At 34.8% G+C, this 22,863-nt stretch overlaps 1 protein-coding gene across 1 annotated transcript; it reads left to right on the top strand.

Moving 5' to 3' along the window:
• Positions 1-1,587: 1,587 nt before the first annotated feature.
• Positions 1,588-19,439, top strand: TRAPPC13 (trafficking protein particle complex 13). The gene is made up of 11 exons (XM_009580378.1): positions 1,588-1,654; positions 2,520-2,619; positions 3,205-3,289; positions 4,022-4,149; positions 4,288-4,360; positions 7,451-7,495; positions 13,205-13,338; positions 14,515-14,713; positions 17,871-17,971; positions 18,867-19,017; positions 19,113-19,439. Exons 1-11 carry the CDS (start codon positions 1,588-1,590, stop codon positions 19,215-19,217), a joined length of 1,188 nt encoding a protein of 395 aa, XP_009578673.1. The 3' UTR covers positions 19,218-19,439.
• The last annotated feature ends 3,424 nt before the right edge of the window (positions 19,440-22,863 follow it).

Genomic DNA, 22,863 nt, shown 5'->3' with positions numbered 1-22,863 from the left:
CTGCTGCTTTGCATTGGCTTGTATGCAAATAATGATACATGCACTGCCAGCTGTGAGCACCTCAGCTGGATAACTGTCATGTAATAAAAAGTGAAGACCACAATTGGTTTCTCTACAGAATTACTACATTTCTCTACAGAATTATTACAATGTACAAGCTGAAATCCAGACTTTCATTTTGAACTGTTCCAAAAATGCTTAGTTCATATTCATGTATAATTCAGTATTTATCTTTTTCATTTTCCATGTTGAATCTGGTTGTCCATTTACTCTGTTTTGTATATTTTGGGGCTTTTTGTTTACCTCATGGTTCTAAGCCTTCGGAGGTCATGCTTTTCAACTTTTCACCATAACAAAGAGAATGTATGACCTTTTTTAAGGTAAAATTTGAATCTCAAAACTGAGATTTGTTTGTGTTGATGCTAACTTGCATAGGTCTGCTGTATGGTAGTGTAAGTTCTTGTGAACTAATACAGCACACTACACCCAAATGTATACCGAAATAATCGAATATTTTACACAACTGGAAATAATGGACCAGACATGTAAACCGTACAAAAGTACAATAAAGATAAAAGCACAATACATGTATCAGTGCAAGGATGTTGCAGTCAAGAGAAATTCTTGTATTTTATTTTTTTGTTTTAGTTTTTTTTAGAAATTATATGGTTTTATGTTTGTTAAGTTTCAAAGAAAAAACAAATCAGTGATTTTTATATGTTCAGATCAACACCTAAGGTTACAAATGCTCAACTTTGTTTCATGTGAATGTTTTCATAAGAAGCTATATGCAAGATTAGACCATTGGTTTATATGAATAGGGAGGAATTCTTTTAAGAAGCAACATCTTAAATCTGTAAAACAAATAAAAATCATGTAATTTTGAGTATTCTGAGTTAAAATAGGCTTTGAAAATACCACTTTTTCGAAGGAGAGTTTTTTTAATAGCAAGATCTCAATGATTTTGATTGTGTTAGTAGCAATAAAATACTTTTTTTGTGTGTTCCTGAGGTTTTTGTGATGGTTTTGCTGGTTTGAGTTTAAAGTTTGTGACTAAAAGAAAAAGTGGTTGTAGGCTTTTAGATTTGTAACTCTTAATTGCCTATGTTTTGGAGATCAGGGTGTAAATGCAATTCCTTATAGACTGGAGTTTGACTGAAAGGGCCCGTACTAGTCATTATGTCCCATTGTAGAGCAACCAGGATCCCAGAACAGGTGCTTAGCTTAGAAAAGTCCACAAAAAAATGAAACTGGTGTACTTCTCCTGAAGTCCACAAAGCATTTAACACTGTGACAGGTGTAAGACCTTTAGCACATAACATTGAAAGCAGTAGATGTTAGTGCACCAGGGGAATAAAGCAAGAGGGAGCAATGGCATCACCAGTGTTCTTGGATCTTCAGAGGAGCAGGGACTTTGTTATATTGAGAAAGGCCAGGTGACCCAAAAAGGTGTTACCCTTTTTCAGGCTAAGATTTGGTGGTTGTGGGTTTTTTTGGTGGAAGGAGACAAAATTATACTTTAAAAAAAAAAAAAAAACCACAAACTTGTTTCATTGACCTATGGTTTATTTTCTGATTTTTGCAGTGATGAGGCTAACCAAACCTACTTTATTCACTAATATTCCAGTGACTTGTGAAGAAAGAGATTTGCCAGGTATGTCTTTTCTATGACTGATTATTATGTACATTTTACCAGGTTTAAGCAATGTGAGCATTTGAGACTTAGGTGGCAGAGGAGTCTTACGACCTCCCATGGATGGTAATCTGAAACAGTAATGTATTTTATGTTTGGTAATGAGTATAGGAAAATACCAAGGTGCACTGTACGACTTTGAAAGCTTGGTGATGATATTGCAAACATGTGACCTCAAGGTCTGAGCAATTAACATACAAGATGGAAGGCAGTTGTCAGAGAGAAGTGTGTAATTGCAAAAAGTTTGGCATTGCTATCTTCTTTATCTGGAGAAAATGCCCTAATAATTAGAACCAACACATGAATGTTCTATGGAAAATTATTTCGCAAGAATCACTGCTTTTGAATTGTGTTATGCTTGGTGTACAGTCATAAATTGGAAATCCCTGGGTTGTCTCCCAGTAGTAGTTGCAGTCTAGAACTCAAGTATAAGAAAGAGGCAAAGCAAAGACTCAAGAAAAGAGGATTGTGTGGAAATAAAAAGCAAGCTGGGTAAGAAAGTAAGTGGGGTTGATTAGTTTTGTTATGTAGTGTGCTTTAACTTGGGCAGAATTTCCCTTGGAGTTTAATGTTAATTTGAGCAATGCCTTTGGGATTGCGCCCTTCAGTAGGTATACTGAATGATTTATTGGACACAAGTGCCTGAAAGTAAGTTATAATTTATAGGCAGGCCTATAGATGTTTATTTCATCCCTAAACAAGTTGGTTGTAAAATAAGTATGTCTAAAATAAATTACATCTAAAAAAGTGATTGTCATAACTTAAATGTAGACAAAGCTTTAGACTTAGCAAATATTTAGATACTAGTAGTTTGATATTTCTGCAGGTAATCTATTTAACCAGCTCATGAAACATGATCCTTCTACTGTAAAAGGAGCAGAAACTTTGATGCTAGGAGAAATGCTGACTTTGCCTCAAAATTTTGGGTAAGAATGAATTATTGTAACTGTAACATGCAAGGTTTAGGCTTCATTTAATGATAATGTGTTTATTACTTTTCTTTCTTTTTGAACAGCATTGTTATGCAATGAGGTGTTCAATGATTTTAAAAATAATCTGTGCCTTGATTTGTAATGTGACATAACACATAAATGTGTGCTGCCTGCTGTTCATTGCCTGTAGCCTGACTCTGAATGTAATAAGGATTGAAAGTTGAAAGAAATTTGCAGCTGTAGGTGAATTTCTAATGTAATGCATTACTATAAACCACATCTTATACTAATAGAGTTTACTACATTGATTTTTGTGGGTACTGTAAGCTATCTTCTTATTCTTCTCAGATTTTTATCTAGAAAAAAATTCTGATTGTTTGTTCTCTTTTAAATTTGTTTGTCTTAGAAGGATGATATTTAGAAGTATGGGTGTGAAAATGCCAACATACTTTTAGGATTTGATCTGGCAAACGTGTGTGTGTGTGTGTGTGTATTTTAATTAGAACTTAAAGAGGTTTCAGTGAAATGTTCTGTATTTTTTTTAAATAACTGCTACTAAACTTTTTTTTTTAAACACAGAAATATATTTCTGGGAGAGACGTTTTCCAGTTACATTAGTGTACACAATGATAGTAATCAAGTTGTCAAGGACATACTGGTGAAGGTATGTGAAGATAAATTACTTACTGGATTTTTAAAAAAATAAAATATGTTGAGTATGTTTTCTGACAGTATCTTGTATGTTTAATGCTAACATATAGACTTTATGAATTATCTGTCACTTTTTCCAATCCAGAAAATATACCTGGAAATTGGAAACAATAAGGCATAAAAATAGAAATGATGATAGAATACTTAAAGATTAAAATGAAAAACTACGATTGTATCAAAAAAATGGGTATGTTATCAAGCTTCTCTGGAGAATTGGTGTAGCAAAACTTCCACAGCTAAAAAATTGGAGCTATATTAGCTTACTTGTTCTTTCAATGAGATCATCGAAGCAAGTCTCTGTAAAGCATGCATTGACTTGTATTTTGCTTACATTTTAAATGAGTTCTTTTCTAGTGCATGATTTTTTTTGCATTTTCTGCTGAACAAATAATACGTTGAGAATAGAAATTCCAGAAGCCATTGTGGAACTCAATGTAAAAAGCAAATAGAGATTTTTTTAAGCTGCATGTTAAAGGATTGCACCGTTTATGTATATTTTAGAACTTGTCCTTAGCTTTGACAAGTATTTCATTATCTTAACATATCTTAGTTATATTATATGTATAAAAGCATGTGGGGTACAAAATGCTCCGTGAAACCTAGTACTTCATAACCTAAGTTATTTTTCTTTAGATTGCTTTAAGCAGCTGCAGTTCTAACCAATGCTTTGTTTTTCTGTCCTCAGGCTGATCTTCAGACAAGTTCTCAGCGCTTGAACCTTTCAGCTTCTAGTGCTGCAGTGGCAGAACTTAAACCTGACTGTTGCATTGATGATGTGATCCATCATGAAGTAAAGGAGATAGGAACACACATGTAAGGTTTTAGATTTTTCTATGATGAAATGAGCTTAAATGAAACTGCAGCACATGCACGCTATTCTCTTGCTGCTTTAATATAGGTACAAAATTTTAAGTAATTCAAAATTATTTTTAAAAAAATTGTTTCTTTCAGCTTAGTTTGTGCAGTAAGCTACACTACGCAGACAGGAGAAAAGATGTACTTCAGAAAGTTCTTCAAATTTCAGGTATTGCACAAAGTATTCTATTCTATTTTTAATAAGTGGGTGAATCTGGAAAAAACATTTAAAAACATTTGATACTTCAAAAGCACTTCTACATACTAAAAATCTGTTTGACTTTTAAAAGTGAACCAATAAAAACCATCGCTTCAAACGTCACAGGAGCTCATGGTTTCTAATTACCATGCAGTTAAACAATTCAGAAATAATAAATATAAAATCTTATAATTTTTATTCATTTATTGAGAAAGAAAAATCTACTCTTTTAAAAAAAATGTTTTTATAGCAGCCAGCTTTATGATTATTTTTAAACCGAACAAATATTGTTTATTCTGGCTTTGACACATCTAACCTTTGAGTTTGTAAAATTGTAAAATTCTGATTTTTCTTTTAGTGTGTGTAACCTTTTTTAAATTGGAACTTAGTGGTTTGTTTTTTAAAGGGAACTAAGCAAATAAGTCTAATGTGTTATATCTGACTAATATCCACAGATGTAACTGATTGAGTTGAAAGCTTTTATTCCACCACACAAATTTCAAGACTTGACATTAGAGAAACTGAGGAAAGCAGGAAATTACTGTTATCTGTGAACTGGTTCTGGCAAGAAATAGTCTGTTTTAGCTGTGTATTTAAAGGATGTTTATTTTTTAGAGAAATACGCTGAGACTTGGATAATTGTGGGCTCTTTCCCATGGAATGTAGGATTAGGCAACATGCTTTACAGAATACATTTTTAGATGCTCTCATAGAGTGTCTGGCAATACAGGAGCATTATATAATTGAGACCTGTATCTTTTGCAAGTTGCAGGTGATTTCATTTTGCTCTTTTCTAGCGTTCTATCTAGATACTTCAGAAAAAAGCATTTCGGTCTTTAGAAGGCTAAATTGCCATGCGCTACAGACAAGCAACACCCGAGTACTATTAGTACGGCTTTGAAACGGCAGGTATTGATTAGTCAAAGGTATTTCAGACAATCCTAGGGAAAATCACTCCATATCAATTTTCATGTTACATTCTCCTCTGAAGCCAGAAACTCTGCAGTGTTTCTTCATCTTTATTGAAGCTGATTTTCATCTTTGTGTGTTTTGTCTTGCTCTCCTTGTGAAACTGTTTCCTTTTCAGTTTCCCCATTCTTTGTCCCCCAGGAGTTCAGTATTCTGTCCTGCTGTCTCCCCTAGGCTTTCTCTGATCACTAACGTGGGCATCTGTAGGTTTCCAGTTCTCATCTTCTCTCCCTTTCCTACCCTTGTTCTTGCCACAGTCTTGTTCAAGATGTCAATTTGTCTCCTTTAGATTTGATGTGGAAGCTTATTTGTGCACATTTTTCAGGGGTCTATATGCATATTGTAATTTCTGTGGTTTTTAACTGAATCCAACACATGCAACTTTAATGTCAAAATAGCTAAGGCCAACTATCTGCCTTTGTATCCTTCAAAGTAGGAAGCGTAAGAGCTTCTCAAAAAGTATATATACACTTTAACACCATTCTATAAATACTCTCTGATTCATTATGAGAAAAACACTTCACTGAGCAATTTTGGTTGTTATTTTTTAAATTTAATATAAGAAATGTTACAGAAAACTGAACAATGTCTTTACAATGGGAATCGATGGCTGCTAGTGATTGAGGTGCCACCAGCTATTTTATAATAAAAAAAACCCAAACATTTTCTCTTTGACAGATTGTCAACTTTTTCAGTTATGTTTTCTAGGATCTTTTATGTGGAACTGGTGTTAGTTTGTTTTAAACAGCTTCTTTTTCAACCATTATATGTAGCTTAATACTGATCAATAGTACCTTATTTTTGCAAAGCTGTCAAAACCATTATATTTATATGGAGAAGGGATGATTCTTTCTAGGGTTTGGTTGTGTTTGTTTTGGGGGGGGGGAGTTTGTGAACCTCGCAATAATGATACGATTTTTACTGGAATGCCACTTGAAATTTACTGGAATGAATGGAAAGACTTTGTTTATCAGAAAGAGAGAGAAAACATCACCATTTAGGGAAATTAATAAGAAGCTCACTGAAGCAAAATATTTGACGGAAAAAAACACTCAACCTACAAACACCTAAATTAAAATTTTGGCTTTTTTTTCCTGATGAGAGAGAGAGAGAGTTATGATTACTTGAAAGATTTGAACATTATGCCTGTTATAATGCAAAAATCTCTGTGAAGACTACTTTTTAATCTTGAATTCTTCAGGGCTAAAAAATTTGTTCACAACTTGGAACTTTAGAGGTCTCTCAGGATGCAGTACACTTATATGTAAACAAAAGAAAAGTTTCCCTGTATAAAAGGAAATAAGTGTCTTTAGCAAGATAATTTAAATTTGTTTCCTTGCAAGTAAATAGAAGGTTATTTCTTTCAGTTACATCAGTGTACATCCATTTCATATTTGAATGTGTTAACTGTAGTGGCTTTATGCACAAAATTAAAGCACTTAAGAACCTACACTTCATTATCACCTTTTATATCATCAAATTGTTTTCTCTTGCTGATTTAATCTCATGGGATTAAAATTATTTATTGACTTTTTTATTTCCTGTAAAAGTTGCATTTTCAAGAAGGAAGCGCAACCTAGTAATGGTTTGTTGCTTAAGCTAATCGCATGAATAGTTCTCTATTTCATTTATTTTTGGAGAAGCCCTCAGCAACTTTTGTTTTCAGCAGAACACTGAAGGACTTATAAATATTACATAAATAAATCTCTTTCTCATTCTTGAGAGCAAGTACAGACCACTTCAGGATACAAGCTGGATGTAATGTTATTTTAAAGACATAGATCTACTTAGTGCACTGGATTTGTCTGATTTCGTAAGAGGTCAGTGGTGGTGGAGAAGTATTTGTTTTCGATCTGAGAAAACTGCTTCGTAGTAAACCAGTCAAGTGTGCAAATAAGAAGCAGCAAGTATATACTCTGAATTGTGAGGTTTCAGCTGAGTTGATTGTATCATATTCCATTATCCACCTGTTCTGTGTAAGATCAAAAAGAAAAATAACACTTTAGTAAAGATCCTAGCACTTATAAACAGTTTATGCTGAAGTTGTCTGAGAAACTAATTGTCAATCTGTCTTTTTTCCATTTCATTCAGGTTCTTAAACCGCTAGATGTGAAAACCAAATTCTACAATGCTGAGGTAAGTGAGAGCTGTGTGTATTTGGGTTTGTTTTGGTGTGCTGAGTTTATTACTTCACATTAGGTGGTTAGATTAATTTCAAAGATCTTCTTAAGTACATATGTTTCTGAGAAAGATGATCAGTTCTAAGGGGAAAAAATTAGGTGGTGGGTTTATATCATTTAGTTTAAAAACAGATATACTTTTGATAAAGGGGGGAAAGGGATGGTAACTAAGGCAGACATGTCAGGACCTTAATGCAACTGACTGAAAATTTTGCGTATTTTCTGCTTTCCCATGAACTCAAATACTTTCAATTATTGCTTGCATATTTAGGCTGAGTACTTACTGTAAGGGTGATTGATTGTTCACAAAGCAGATAATAATTTACCAGATTGGGGAAATTTAAATTATTGAACAGAGGGGTCATATTTACATTGCGGACATTTAAATTTAAATTGCACATTTAAATGTAAATATGACCCCTCTGTTCAATAATTTAATTTTTAGGTTTGTGGCAGTTACACACAGTGCTTCAAAACTAAATGACCTTATATATGCCTTGTATATTTATTTGGACATACTTAGGCATCTGTTTTTGGGAAGAATTGTAACTGAAGGTTAAATTACATAAGCATTCTTTTTACTTGTAGACATTCCCTCTGGGTATATGTATTATATAGGTCTGTTGTAGGGTATAACTTCCACAATATCTCATTACATAGGAAGTTAGGACGTTTGTTTCCATCATTACCACTTACCTGCTTTGTAATAGTGAGCAAGTAGCTTAATTTTGTGACCATCATATTCTGTATTGTTTGTACGAAGTTCAGACTGATACTTGCAAAGTACTTTGAGAGCTTCCATTATGAGTATTAAACTTTTTCCATAACGCCTGAAATATGGTCAACTATTACACTGCTAATCATTTCATTGAAAACCTTCATTAGTATTCTTAAAACAGTTTGTTTGAAATAGTTTAAAAGATAAAGCAAAGTTATAAGTGTTTTGTGTTGCAGTGAATAGTAGATGGGAGAAAAAAGACCACAGTGTCAGTGAGAGGAGAAGAAATGGAATTTTGGTGATTTGAAAGATAACTTATGTTCAGCTAAGTAGAAAACACTTTGCTCTCCTGTTTGTTTGTAACTATAGGATATATGTCTATGAATTTGCATGTAGAAAAGCAGAGAATCTCCAAATCTATTGTTCTGATTATTTATCTCCATCATGGTCACACCTGGGGTTCATCATGCAAGGTTATGGCTATAGAGGTGTGGAAGGTGTATTTCTTTCCCTTCCTGACAGTATCAATAGAGAAAACAGAAGGGAAAAGTAACAGAGAAGAATTTCTGCTCTACCAATGAGGATTCCAGATGCAAAGATCTGCCTTGTTCAGAGTTGTGCAGGAAACTTTCCATAAAGATTTTCCCTCTGCTGTGAATGAATAGCATGTAAATTATGAGACATTTGGTATATAGCCTGTAATTTATTTAGAGGGAGGATAAATCCAGGCATAGGTCATAAGCAATTTAAATATCATAGTACACAGGAAGAGAGAGAAACATTTTCCTAAAAATATCTTGGTACATGTATCTAGGCCACAGGCTTCAGTCCTTAGGTTGACGAGGTGTGAGATACCTGAGTAGGGTCAGAATATAAGCACATACCAGTGGTCGAGTGCGTAATAGAACTGGTGTTACCTGTGAATGGGAATGTCTGGAAATGTCTCCTGCTGTGATTTAAGAACAAAAATAATCGTAAAAAACTAGGTAATTCCTCAGGGAACAAAGTAAACTTCCATTTTGTGCATGGATTATATTATTGTTTCAGACAGAAAATATGTGGTAGGGAAAAGAGGGACAGATACCTTAAATTAAATGTTGCTGGCTCTGTATATTTTGTTTTGTAAAATTTTGTTTGTGTAAGTTTTGTTTTGTGCTGAAACACTTCGTAACAAATAGAAATAAAAACTTCTTTAAGGTAAATTCTGGGCAAACTTTTTACATAGGTCAAAAGTATTCTTTTCTTACAAAATTGTTTTACTGGCTGGCCTTGATAAGGGACTTAATAAACTTCATTCCTCAATTAGCCACCAATTCCTCATGATAAAGATCTATGAGAAGCTTTGGTGTCTGAGCTGGTATTTACGGTTTTTTGGTTTTGGTTGCACCCTCCCCTGCCCCCCGCCCATAAAAGTTTTAAAAGGCTTTTGTTCTTCCTCTTCAGGAATTTATGCAAATCCCATTACCATAGTATCCATATGATTGATTGAAAAAAAAATTTTTAAGATTTTGGATTATATTAACTGAGCAATTTTCATTTGCGTAACAAACTGATACAGTACCATTCATATTTTGTTTCTGAAAGTACTGCTATGTGTTGTGACCAGAGAAGTCAAATAAAATTAAAAAACCTAGAAATAAGTCTTTGGTTAGATGTTGTATATGATACTACATTGCTGTCAAAGCACCAAGACCTTCATCCTGAATATTAAGAAAGACTGTTATCCTTGGGAGCAGGGGAGAAAAAAAAATTGGTATGTGTCAGTTATTAGTTAACTAAAGGTCTTTAAAAGTTGACTAACTAGTTAAACTGTTACCAGTAATATTACAGATGTGATGCTATCTACTCATAAAGTCTGTCACTAAAACTATTTTCTACTAGAAATTATAATTCATAATTTCATTTTTTCTAAGGCAAGGAATGATGCTGAACCTCAATTTTCTTGCTTGTTGCTCGTATTGATCCAAATCAAGTTGATCACTGAAATTCGTGCATAGAATGCATGCCCTGTCATCCTAACGTGCTGCAATCCTGAGATTGAATAACCTGCCCTGGTCTATAGAATGTCTCTCACTGACTTTGGTGTGCCTTGGAAGAGGATCTGTAAAAGGTTCTGTTCCTGCAAACATGCGTAGGGAGACAAATATGCAGACACTTAAGAAAACAAAGTTTGCAATTAAAGTTGGGGTTTTGGAATGATGGATATTCAAAAAAGAGTTTTTCCTGATTATATTTTGCCAAATTTTGTTATAAGCTGCAGTATTGTAGCTTTGCTAGAATGCATTACCACATTATTTTTATTTTGAGACCTTATATGTGTGGATACTTCAAATTATCTGTAAAATGACAAGGACTGTTTTTCCATTTCATATACAACCCATTGCATGGATTTAAATTCAGGACAAACTTTAAACTTGCTCAAAAACTAACTCTTTTTTGGGGGTCAGTTTGTTTTACCATATCTTATCTGTGACTTGTGTGCCTTAGGCTCTACTTTGGATTGGTTCTGAAGCAAAGCTAGTAAACCGTGTAACCGTACTAGCTATAACTTATTAGAAATGTAGTTGTCATCCTTGTTTGCATCCATTTTTATTTATGTTTCTGTCTTACTAATGCTATCTTGTTTAGATGGTGCAAAAAAATGCAGAAATGCATTTTGTTTGAAAGTTAGCCTCCTTTTTCTTTAACATTTAACCCTAATTTCTCTAATGTGTTCTTTTTTATTTTCCCATTAGAGTGACCTCAGTTCTGTGGTAATTTTTATTTATTTTTTTATGAATATGTATGCTTTTTTAATTGCCTATCTGTCTCTGTGCTTGTTGTTGACATTCTTTTAAAAACATAATGGAAAAGCAATGTTTGTTCTGCATATCATGAACTGATGTTTTCTCATCTTTATATGTTCAGCTAATCATTTAAATGGTTAGCTCTTTCTTTAATACCCATTGTTGAAACTGAAATTTGATTATTACAGACTCTTGCTTCTGAGGTTCTCCCTAAAGATACCTCACCAAAATTTGACTAGATTAATTATTTGAAATCGGGAGTTAATCACCTCTAAAATTTTCCTGCTTTTGACCCATAGAAATGTAAGTTTTACTACAGCACTGCTTGGTAAGCTGTGATAGAACTTTTCATGTCTGGTTGGTGGAGACAGTGGGTTTGAGGAGAGAGCAGCAGCTGGATGTTCTTCCTTCCTTTTGCTAGCTGGAACTGCACTTTCCAACTTCTAACTGCATGTAACAGTTGATGAGTTAGTATAATACCTCTGCAGTCTGATTTCACTTTAAGGTGTGCCTTGTATTAAAATAAACTGCATTCTTCTGAAGTACTTAAGGTGGTTTTTTATTTTAAAACCATGTGATATTAAACCAACTTAGGAATAACACAAAACTAACTTGCTTTTTCATTATGCTGCTTGTTTTTTCTCGTCCTTTTCAAATTCGCTTTTTCTAAATTTCTGCCTGTGGTTGCTGCATTGAAAACAACTAAAATTTGGGCAAGTGGACACTTTGAGCAATGGATTTATGGGATATAAACAGTATCAATTTAAGTGACAGTCAGGTGGTCGTAGTAATGATTACTGAGAGCCATGTTTTAGTTGGGGTTATTTCCAGCTCCTTCTGCATAACCCATGGAGCTTGCACAGTTTTCATTACTATACAGAAACTGTCATCTGGTTTGTGTTTAACATGTTTATAAGGCACAACAAATAGTTCCAGTACCACTCTGTATTTCTCCTTCTAACACCATGCCTTTTGAGACTAAAATTATTTTGACTATTTTGTCCCGTTTTTATTTTGTAATTTACAAGCAGGACTCCATTTGTATAATGAAGTCATTTATTTACACTGATTAAAAAGAAACTGTAAGCTTCCACCTTCCTCATAAAAATATCTTTTTTTTTTTAATTTATCATAACAAAATACTTAAACTGCTTCATACTGAATTTATAAAATAGAGTATTTCAGTTGGAAGGGACTTACAACGATCATCTAGTCCAACTGCCTGAATCAGTAACTCTTGTAAATGCAGATTTGGCACTTTTTTCCCCTTTTTTTTTAATTGGCACTTCTCTGGTTTTGTTTTTCACTTCTCCAGGGGCTCATATCTCTAGTAGACTGAGCCTTCTGTACTTACTCTATCCTGAGATTTTAGAGCTGCAAAGTGACTTCACTGGACTGCAATTCCACAGAAGCAGTGAGACAAACCCACCTCTAGTTCCATGTTTTTTCAGTATCTGAAGTTAACAGTCTGTAGCTTTCATTCCTGTACTAGAATTGTCCTTATATACCATCTTCAGGCATTAGGTTCGTTTAACACATATGTCTTACAGGATGTTTAGAAGGTAGAACACCAGTTAAATTGTTGGATGCATATAATATTGGTAACCATTGGCAGGATGCAGCTGACTCGGAGAGGAGGCTGGTTTTTGCTTTCAGCCAGTACATCAATGTTTCAGAATAATAATAAAGTCTCAGAGCATGTACCTAAACTGTTTTACTTCAGTTAAACACACACACTTATTTTAATTTTTTTTATACAGCTTGATGCACTAGTAATCTGGCATGGCATGTCATTGTGCACTGCAATTCCCTACCATTTATTCTATTTTTTCTTTTCTAATAATATGGATTAAGACTTGAGTTGCTACTGAGTTGATGAAAGTCTTGGGAAGTGGTCATCTGATGCATTACAAATAAGCAATAGCTAGAACATAGTGAAATTATCCCACATCCATTGTTTGGCAAGATACCTGTTGACTAACACTTTTGCTCCTATTGTTACTGGGATTAAGGTTTTTTCTTGCATTAATTAATTTGATTTGCAGGCATGAACTAAACACATGTGACTTTATTTTTTTTTAACAATAGGACTGTCTACTGTTTTTAATAACACTAATCACATTTTCACGAACTTGCACTTCTGTTTTTTTTTTTTTTTCAGACAGATGAAGTGTTTCTGGAAGCTCAGATTCAGAATATCACTACCTCTCCAATGTTTATGGAGAAGGTTTCTTTAGAGCCGTCTATGATGTACAATGTTGCAGAACTGAACACAGTTGACACAGCAGGGGAAAGGTACGTTCAGATTCAGGATATTTGACTTTGAAACTCTTTGCATTATGATTTCATGAGATATAAGCATTACAGTTAGTGAGTTATCTGTCATGGAAGGATTGTACTTCTTTGCTTGATTAAAAAGATCAAATTCCTGTTATGTGTTCAGCTGGAAAAGCTGTTACAGTTTTCTTTTTATAGAAACTATTCTTAAAACTTTGTAATTCTACCTAGTAGAGAAATCCCAAGCTTAATCCTCAAACAATTGATAACTTGGATGACATGGTAAATGGAAACATACTACTTCTTCAGTATCTCCTATATAAAATTTAGCCTACATCTGGTTCTGACTTGATCTGTGTATACATATTTAGCCTTACAGGAGCCATCTGACTTGTCCTTGCTTCCTTCTAGTAGACTGGTCTGTTTTCAATTTTTCTAATCAAGATCTAGCAAGGCAGCAGTCAAGGTGAATCGGTGGAACCCCCTTTTAGGATCTTAGAATATAAAAATTTGTCATGCTGAAATAAATTAAATGTCATTTAGTGTCAATTAGTAAAACACCAAATACCAGAAGACTTTTCTACTGTGTTCAGTAAACTGTTATGGATGCAAAAGCTTGTGATACCTGGGTAGAAGTTAACTTTGACTGCTTGTGCTTTGCAAAGCTTTTGCAGTTGCTTGGGTTTTTGGAGGAGGTGATGTTTGGGTGCTTCTGCAGTGGGGGCTGAACTGCAAATTCTGTCTTCTGCTTGCCTGACGAAGGGTTCACCTGCAGCGTAATGGAGCATTGTACTTACGAAGTGTTTGCACCTACTGTAATGGTTCTTGTCCTGAACCAATAGGCTCATAACACTGAGATTTATTGGGAGGGAACCAAATAGCAGAAGTAAAATTACCAGCATTGTTTAAATGCTAAGATGCCAGATAATGAATTATAATGTAGCAAAGTGGATTTCCACCTCAGTTCTTTCTGGCTCAGATGAATTGCCTTTTTTCCTCTTGGTCCTTGATGTTACATAAATTCTAGAATTGTTTTCTGTTGTGAAAACACAAAAAAAATTCTATGTGTTTTGCCATGAATAAAATACACACACACACAGAGTAAGACTGGTGAGGGATGGGAAAAAAGGTTGGGTTCTTAAGTCTTCCTGAAAATAACTGTTTAAATTAAGACCCAATGTTTTTTTCTTTTAGTGAGTCTACTTTTGGCTCAAGGACTTATTTACAACCTATGGATACACGTCAATACTTATACTGCCTAAAACCAAAGCAAGAATTTGCAGAGAAAGCTGGAGTAATAAAAGGTGTAACAGTGATTGGTAAACTAGACATTGTGTGGAAAACTAATCTGGGTGAACGAGGAAGGCTGCAAACTAGCCAGCTCCAAAGAATGGTAAGTTTAATTTAAGCATCAATTTAACTTAGCATCCATTTTTAAGGCAACTCAATGAAAAATTTAATAATGACTTGAAGGAAAAGTTCAAGCTGCTTACTTTCTGGACCTCATTCTGAATTCACATGTTTCTATGTATTTGAGAAAGTTATTTAATACATTTGGTCAATGAAGTGTGGAAAAAACACTATTCAGAGGGACTGTAGCTGAACAAAAGCATTCTTGTTCCTTTTGCACATGTGAATGGCAACATTTTTTGTTTTCTCGAGGATTTGTTTTCTGGCACATAACATGCCTCTTTCTTTTTTCACAGCACTGAACAACATAACTTAATGGATTGTGCACTTGAATTGCCAGAATCAAGTAACCTATGCAGCAAAATACATTGGTTAGAATAAAATTAACTTGTTGGATGCCATTTGGCAACAAACTGAAAAGCACTGACAAAAGAACTCCTTTAAGTGTGCTAGCTGTTGACACAGAAGTCTGTTCCGTAATTCATACAGACATTTTAGCTTTGAGTAACAATTTTTATGTGTAAGATAATACTATTTATCTTTCATGTCCATAGTTTTGATTGAATCTATTCTATTCTGGTTGATTTAGAAATGGTTTATGAATTTGAAGTTGTAATTACTAGCTTGCTTAAGTCAGCTGCATAGCCTGTCTACTTCAATGCCTAAACCTGACTTGCATCTTTTGAATTTAGGGTGGTGTAATATGGGGCAGAAGTAAAAAAGCTTTGACAATTAAATGTTGGTCTGAGTTTACAAAGCTTGTAATTGGGTTTCTGCCTCTGTCTCTCCCCCTGCCCCCATCTTCAAGTAAATCAAGCAATTCTGAAGGGAAATCATATTGACTTGGAACTAGGCAAGCAAACTTGGATCCTGGAAATTCACAGCTAAGTCACTAAAACTTCTCTTTGTTTTCAATTGACGTGTTAAGTATCTGTATAACCCCATCAAATTAGAAACTGCCCTTTTTTCTAAACTTAGTTACTCCTGTTACTTTGAAACTTCTTGCTTGTTTTTTAACTAATAAACTGTCCATTTTCAACTGACCTTTCCTATCATTTCTCTTTAAAGACAGATTTTTTTTTTTTTTCCCCTCCCTAAATCAGCATTCTCTCACTCTGCATCCCTTCTTGTTGAACCTTTGAGAATTGCACTTGAAACACAGTGATGATTAACGCACTTCCACACTCCAGGATTAGTTTTAGTCATCCATCATTGTTTTGTGCTAGTGATTAACAGAGAAACATGAGCTGCTTTGTGTACTTCGAGCGACATCTGTCTTTGGAAAAGCAGCAAACAGTTTTTGGTTTTATTTCCCCTTTGAGTTGCAGTGCAACTCCTTCTCATCTTCTCCTCATCTTTTAAGTGCTATCAGGTTATTTCATTTCTAGGCTGCTTTCACTTTCCATCATTTTCCTCCTAATCCATTTACTAGCCCTATAACCATTGTTTACCGCACAGGCCCAGAATTTTACCTGCACTGTGCCCCTCTGTCATTGTTTTGGTTCAGATCAGGAATGCACTTTTGAAACAAGTATCCTGGATCACCCCCACATACCATAATTTGGGTTTTTTTGTGGAGTGGCCTTAGAATTCACAAGTACATTCTCTTTGGGTGACATTAAACCAGACAGATGCGTGTCCACAGTAGGCATTCCATCCAGGACTAGACTAGAACCAGTCCAAAGTTAAAGAACATTATTCTTGAGTAGTACAAGCAAGGAATTGCCTAGTTGATTCCATACTCTGAGCAATTATCTCATTTTTGGATGAAAACTACCTTCCTCCTTTTGGTGTTACTGTAAGGCCTTTACCTCTAGCCATCAATTCTTGCAGGTATCTCATTGTTAAGGCCAACAGGTATGTAATGGTTTAGGCCTTCTCATCTGCTTTGATCCTGTCTTGATTTGGTCAATTGCCACTAAGTTTACTCTACAAAAATAAAAAAATACTGCTTTTATTGTTGGGTTTTTTTCTTAATATATTTCTCTTAAAATATATTAAGAGAATATATTCTTCTTAAAAGAAGAGTCTAATGTTACGGGAAACTACCTGTTTAGGGAACTGGGTATAATTTTTCCAGTAGATTCCTTCATGTCACCTAATACAGCTGAAAATGTGTGCATTTTTCCAGGCACACATCCTTTTGCTGGATAATTACTTCTCTTTCTTGAAAGGTTCCAAACTTATGTTGCTCGACTGGTCTGAAGTCTCCATTGGTTTACATCCCTTTGCTCTGCACTCTAATGTCCAATTTAATATGCTTTCTAAAATGTCATCTGTCTTCAGTCTGTAATGAACTGTGTATGACTAAAACCTGTTCCCAACCTGTCAGTTACAGGCTTTCTGGACCTCTTTGGGAATATCTTTTAATCAAGCTGTAAATGTAACTTTTACTAGAGTGTCCTTCTATCAGCAGAATTGGAACATATGTCACAACTAAGCCTTGTCAGGCAGGACAAATTTTTCCCTTGTTTTTTCCTTATGATCTATCATTTGTGGGGATTGAAAATCTAAAGCTTTTTCTCTGCAGGTTACCATCTTGAATCAGCCCCCGTTGGTAGTAACTAGGATATTTATCATAGGTTTGTTAGCAGACCATATGAAATGTGTTTGGCTCTTGACAGAATTGGCCAGTTGACAAGTGTTCATATATCATGTGCCTTTCTAACGGGTGGCAATTAATTATTTTGGCAAAGGCTTGGAGGACTGAAATGGTAAGGCGAATGGACAATCTCTTATTTCTTAGGATGTGGAATAGTGGTGGGTTTATGCAGGAAAACTATACTTATATTGTCCGTGGTATATCTGTTATCTGCCTAACAGGGAGGTCTTAGAATAAATCTTATCTTCTCAGGAACTGTATATGGGTATTCAAACTTCAAGAATGTGAACTGTCTGAAAAACTTAGTAGTAAAGATCATCCTCATCTAATGAATTGTTAAACCTATCAAGAAGGTGGTCGTCGGTAGTGGATGGAGCACTGCTGTGATTTGGGTACAAATCAAAAGCACAAAGAGTCAATCTGCTTTCTTCAAATTCCTCTTATTCCAAGCTTGCTGCAGTAAATGAAAACTTGAGTAGGTGAAAACTTCAGTTTTACTATCCAGCATCTGAGAACATATATTCTTGTACCTTCTTAGGCTCCTGGTTATGGCGATGTAAGGCTTTCTTTGGAGACAATACCAGACACCGTGAATTTGGAAGAACCTTTTGACATTACATGTAAAATAACAAATTGCAGGTAATGATATTGTGTGATTCTTGTGCTTTTTCCTGAGTGGGTAAGTTATGGCTGTCTTTGTTTCATTTTTCAATACTTTCTCCTGAAACAACTCAAACCTGGTCTTTACTATGAGTTGTAGCAACATGAAACTACTTGAAACATGTCTTTTGGATTACAATGATTTTAAAAAACCCAGAGAAACAAAAAAAACTTCCATCATGATCTGTTAATACTATTTGAACCAGGACATTGCCAAAAATCTGTAATGGAACTCCATGGAACTGGCTGCAGTATCATTTAAGATTAAGATACTTAAATCACAAACCATCGTAGTCGTTCTTAGTTAATCTAATAACAAAATGAGTGTGTATATAGGATTTTTTTTTAACTACAAGTAATTTTATCAGAATAAACAATGCCATTCGTATCCAGTCTGATTTTACCACTAGTTCTGCACCACTGCTAGAATGCCTGCTAAACACTATCACCGTAGTCTTTATCCATGTTTTGACTTGATTTGTGTTTACACTAGGAGCTACGGTAGCCCTTTTTATAAAAGGATTGCAAGAGTGACGTTTAAATAAAGTAATTCTAAACAGAAGTTGAAGCCAGGGACTAAAGCATGTATCTGGCCTGCAGATACTTCTCATGAAAATCTTGTACTCCATGCAAAATGCAAGCAGTATGATGCTATCCAGTATTGCTAAACCTATGACAGGACACACGTGTCGGACAAAGCTATATGCAACTGAATTACTACGCATCACAGTAAATCTTGCTTGCTGCCTTGTAATTATTTATAAATGCTCGATTAACAGTAACCTGAATAATAATCAAGCTTTTACGTGTGTGCAGCCCTTGAATGCTTAAAAAACGCCCACAGGTTTATTTTTGTTTTTTCAATTTCCTCCAGCAGTGAAAGGACTATGGACCTGGTTTTAGAAATGTGCAATACTAATTCCATCCACTGGTGTGGAGTTTCAGGAAGGCAACTTGGAAAGCTGCACCCAAGTTCATCCCTCCATCTTGCACTTACATTGTTGTCTTCCGTGCAGGGATTGCAAGTAAGTTGTTATAGCAGTTTTGTTATAAAACAGATGTTTTACAAGCTTGGCAATTCCTTCTAATAACAACTCTTATAAATATTTTCCCTTTCTAGAGTGTCTCTGGCTTAAGACTTACAGACACGTTTTTGAAGAGAACATACGAGTATGATGATATTGCACAAGTCTGTGTAGTTTCTTCAGAAGTCAAACAAAGCTGAAGGAAAAAAAATTTTATTTCTGCTGGGGTTTGTTGGTTTTTTTTTTGGACCAACTTCTTGATGTTTTTGCAGCCGAATCACGTTAAAATGTGTACAAACAAAACCAAATCCCTATATACCTAGAAATGTAACTATGCTTATTTAATTTTTCTGAGCATTTGTTGAATGTTTTAAAATCTTTTAAAAACATGCATATGCATTTTACCTACTGAAAATAAAGCCTTTTAAAAAATTGTAGCTCTAGCAAATTATATTGCATTAACACCACCTTGGGACAGGGGGGTGAGATTGATATGAAATAATAGTACTTTGTACTTATTTTTATTTTAATGATTTTTTTAAAAAATATTTAAACAGTTTTTAAATTGTGGTTCTGACAAAACTGCTTCAGTTTGAAGGAACTGGCCTTTTACAGACAAGTTCCTGGAATCCAAACCCCTAAAAGAAATAAAATACTTCGGAGTATCTGGCGCGGCAGTGTATTTGCATGGTACATGCATAGCCATAAGAACTAGAGCCTGATAAAGGCATAAGATGGGAGAGTGCATCTGGCACTGTTGAGGCGCCAGCAGCTGGGAAGCAGAGTATCAGCCAAAGAATGTGCTGGTTGTGGCTCTGTCTTTGGAAAGGAGTAATACAGCAAATCTGTCCCAATCAGCTATAGTCTCGTGCAGAGCTGTGCGTCCCTGCAATACAGGGCATGCTGTGAACAGGCATGGTACCTCCCAATTAGTACGGAACTGAACACTAAAATAGCAGAACTTAGGCAATTTTTATTATTAAACTGAGATGGTGCAAATTATTCTGCCCATCCCAGAGGCATTTAAGTAGATTTTTAGGAAAATGAAGAGAAAAGCCCTGAATGGCTGCCCTAGATCAAGTTCTCCAAAGCATATGCAGGAAGGAATTCAGGACTTGGTGTTAAGCACTGAAATGTACTTTTCCCTAGCTTTGTTTTGACAAAAGATGGAAATATTTTTGGTTGAAATATCTAAGTCACCCAAAGGTAGCCATTTAATACAGAAAATGGTGACTGGCTTTCCTCATTTAATACTAGTTAAACTAGTGTTAAATATGACACTGAGTAGTAGCTACCATATTGGCACTTAGCAACCTTAGTTAGTTTTGATGGTATTTTACTTCAGACTTTCCCGTGTATAAAATCTTCAAATGTAGAATTCAATTTTAAAATATTGGATAAATTTAGGATCAGCTTACTAAATTGAGGGAATGAGTCCATACAGGACAAAAAAAAAAATTAAAACTATATCCTGCATGTTTAATAAAATGCAGAGCAACCAACATAAACAGGTATTTTAAAGAACGCAATTTACCTGTTACTCTAGATACATCACAAACTAAAAAAGTAAAACCACAACTATCCAGACAAAAAATGTAAATAACTTTATTTATAATCTATTTTCAAATTAAACTGACACAAGTTGAAGGAGATGTAACCATATGGTAATAAGAGGTAGGAGAGATACAGAAATGGTAGACAAGTTGCATTTTGCCACTATGACTTCCTGTAGCCCTGAAACAGTGTATGAATCCAAAGCTGCAGACTTAGTTCTTTCTCAGTATGCATGAATGATTTTACTTTGTACTTGTTACAAAACCAAAAGTGCCACTGAAACAATTCCTAAGCTGAATATTTCATTAGGTGTCTTTATGATCAGCCATAGTTAGAAGAAAATACTTCCATGCAAGCAGGTTACAGGAGTTTACAATTTGAGTGCAAAACATTTTCTTCTCTAATAATTATCACACTTATATGCTGATGGAACAGTAGTAATACAAAACCAATTAGGTGTTAAATGCATATTTGCTCAGTTGAATGACAAACTGCAACTGACCTTAAATTAAAGCAGTATTTACAGGGATTGTGGTTTACCACTTGATCTAGCAGGATGAAAAATTCTAGTGCAAAATAAAGTGCAGTTATTACACAGGAAAAGATTCCTTCCTCACCCTGTGATTAAGACATATTGCATGACTTTGTGAAACAATCTAGCCTATTCAAGGCAAAATAGACTTTAGCATAAATGATCCCCCTGTTTCTGGTTTCAATGGAAAAAGCATGTAATGACAGCTCCTGTTATTGGTTTCACTGGTTTTTATTTAGGCTATAAAGCCCTTTCTGTTAATATACAAGAAACAAAGAATGTTTACAAGTTAAGTATTGTGCCAGTTGTAGCACAGTCCTAAAGGATTAGCTAATGCCATCAACCTTTTAATAAATACTCTGGTTACATATTATCTATACTGGAGTAAAAGCTAAACATGACAACATTGTAGTATGTGAAATGGAAGTTACCACTTTATATAAAGATGATTTTAAGAGTAGTTTTCAGATAACTAACCAATGCTTCATTCCATTTAACCTTGGGAATAGTTCTCCCATAAATCCCATAAGCTATAGGGCTTGTACTTGACAGCACAACTTCTACAGCCAGTCTTTGAATATTATCACATTTTGTAGTTCTTAAGGAACTCTCAAGATTTTTTTCCTAAAGTAGAAAGGTAACTGACCGCATGAAGATTGCTGTCACAAAGTAAGGATAAATTTAGTGTGAGAGATATTGGAGTGCTGTCCAGTCCACTCTGGATTCATTGGTTCCTCTTATCAAAGTTAGTAAAACTCACTGTGAGCAGTTGAAAATATAAAACAGAGAACTAAGTGGAACTGTGAAGTTTAACAGGAGATATGCTAGGAGCAATGCTTTTCTCCTGACACAACACACTACTCCAAGCAATGTTTGTATAGTAGTTGTAGCCTGCCTACAGTCTCCACCCATCTTTCTTGTAAATGGTATCCTGTCCTATTAAATGTAACTGAACTTAAGTAGCAGTTTTCTTGAATGGATTAGATTCAGGATCTGAACTAACTCTGAAAAAAGATCCTGTTATGGATTTTCTTCTCTGTCATCAGAATGTTAAGTCAGAAGCTGTTACTTGGAGATGTATTTATTGTAAAGCTTAAATATCCCTACAGCCTCAAAAAGACAGCTACAGCAACTTATATAGAGAATTTTTAAAAGCCTTCTAATTCTGTGTATAGGCAAGGTCTATTGAATAAAGTATTGAAATGTCTTTAAGTTGTTCAAGTTGCTCTGTTAAGCTTTACCTTTTTATTCAACAGATGGTAATATGGATCTCCTATTTTTATGTTTTCTCCAATTCTTGTAATTTCTCCTTGGATCCGGCTGCATTTTCCCCCGTTTTAGTAGGGGAAGACTCATACAATAGATGTACAACTAGCATTTCTTAGAGTCAAGTACATGACTTAGCCCCAAATTTTGCTTCTACTTGAGGTGCTCTTTTTTGACCACAAGATGAATCAGACATTATGTCTGAGGTCCAGGAGTTCCCGTGTATTTCTCCATTTGGGAGTCTCCTGTTACTCCTTCACATACCTTCTCCAGTATAACTGGCCAGCAGAGATCACTTTGTATTGGGAATCAAAGCAGGCTCCTCAAATTAGTTTTGATATACAGAGGAAAGCGTGAGTGTTGAGAACTTCCCTGGAGTAAAAACAGGTGTATGTTCTACCAGAAAGCAGTGTGAACAATAAGCAGAATAAGAAAAGTTAACATAATAAAAATACAGAAAAGCAGTGGTCTCTGAAAGAGTAAGATTAACTGAG

Source organism: Fulmarus glacialis, unplaced genomic scaffold, assembly GCF_000690835.1.
Source record: "Fulmarus glacialis isolate BGI_N327 unplaced genomic scaffold, ASM69083v1 scaffold36680, whole genome shotgun sequence".
NCBI lineage: Eukaryota > Metazoa > Chordata > Aves > Procellariiformes > Procellariidae > Fulmarus > Fulmarus glacialis.
This window is presented reverse-complemented; position numbering and strand designations above follow the sequence as displayed.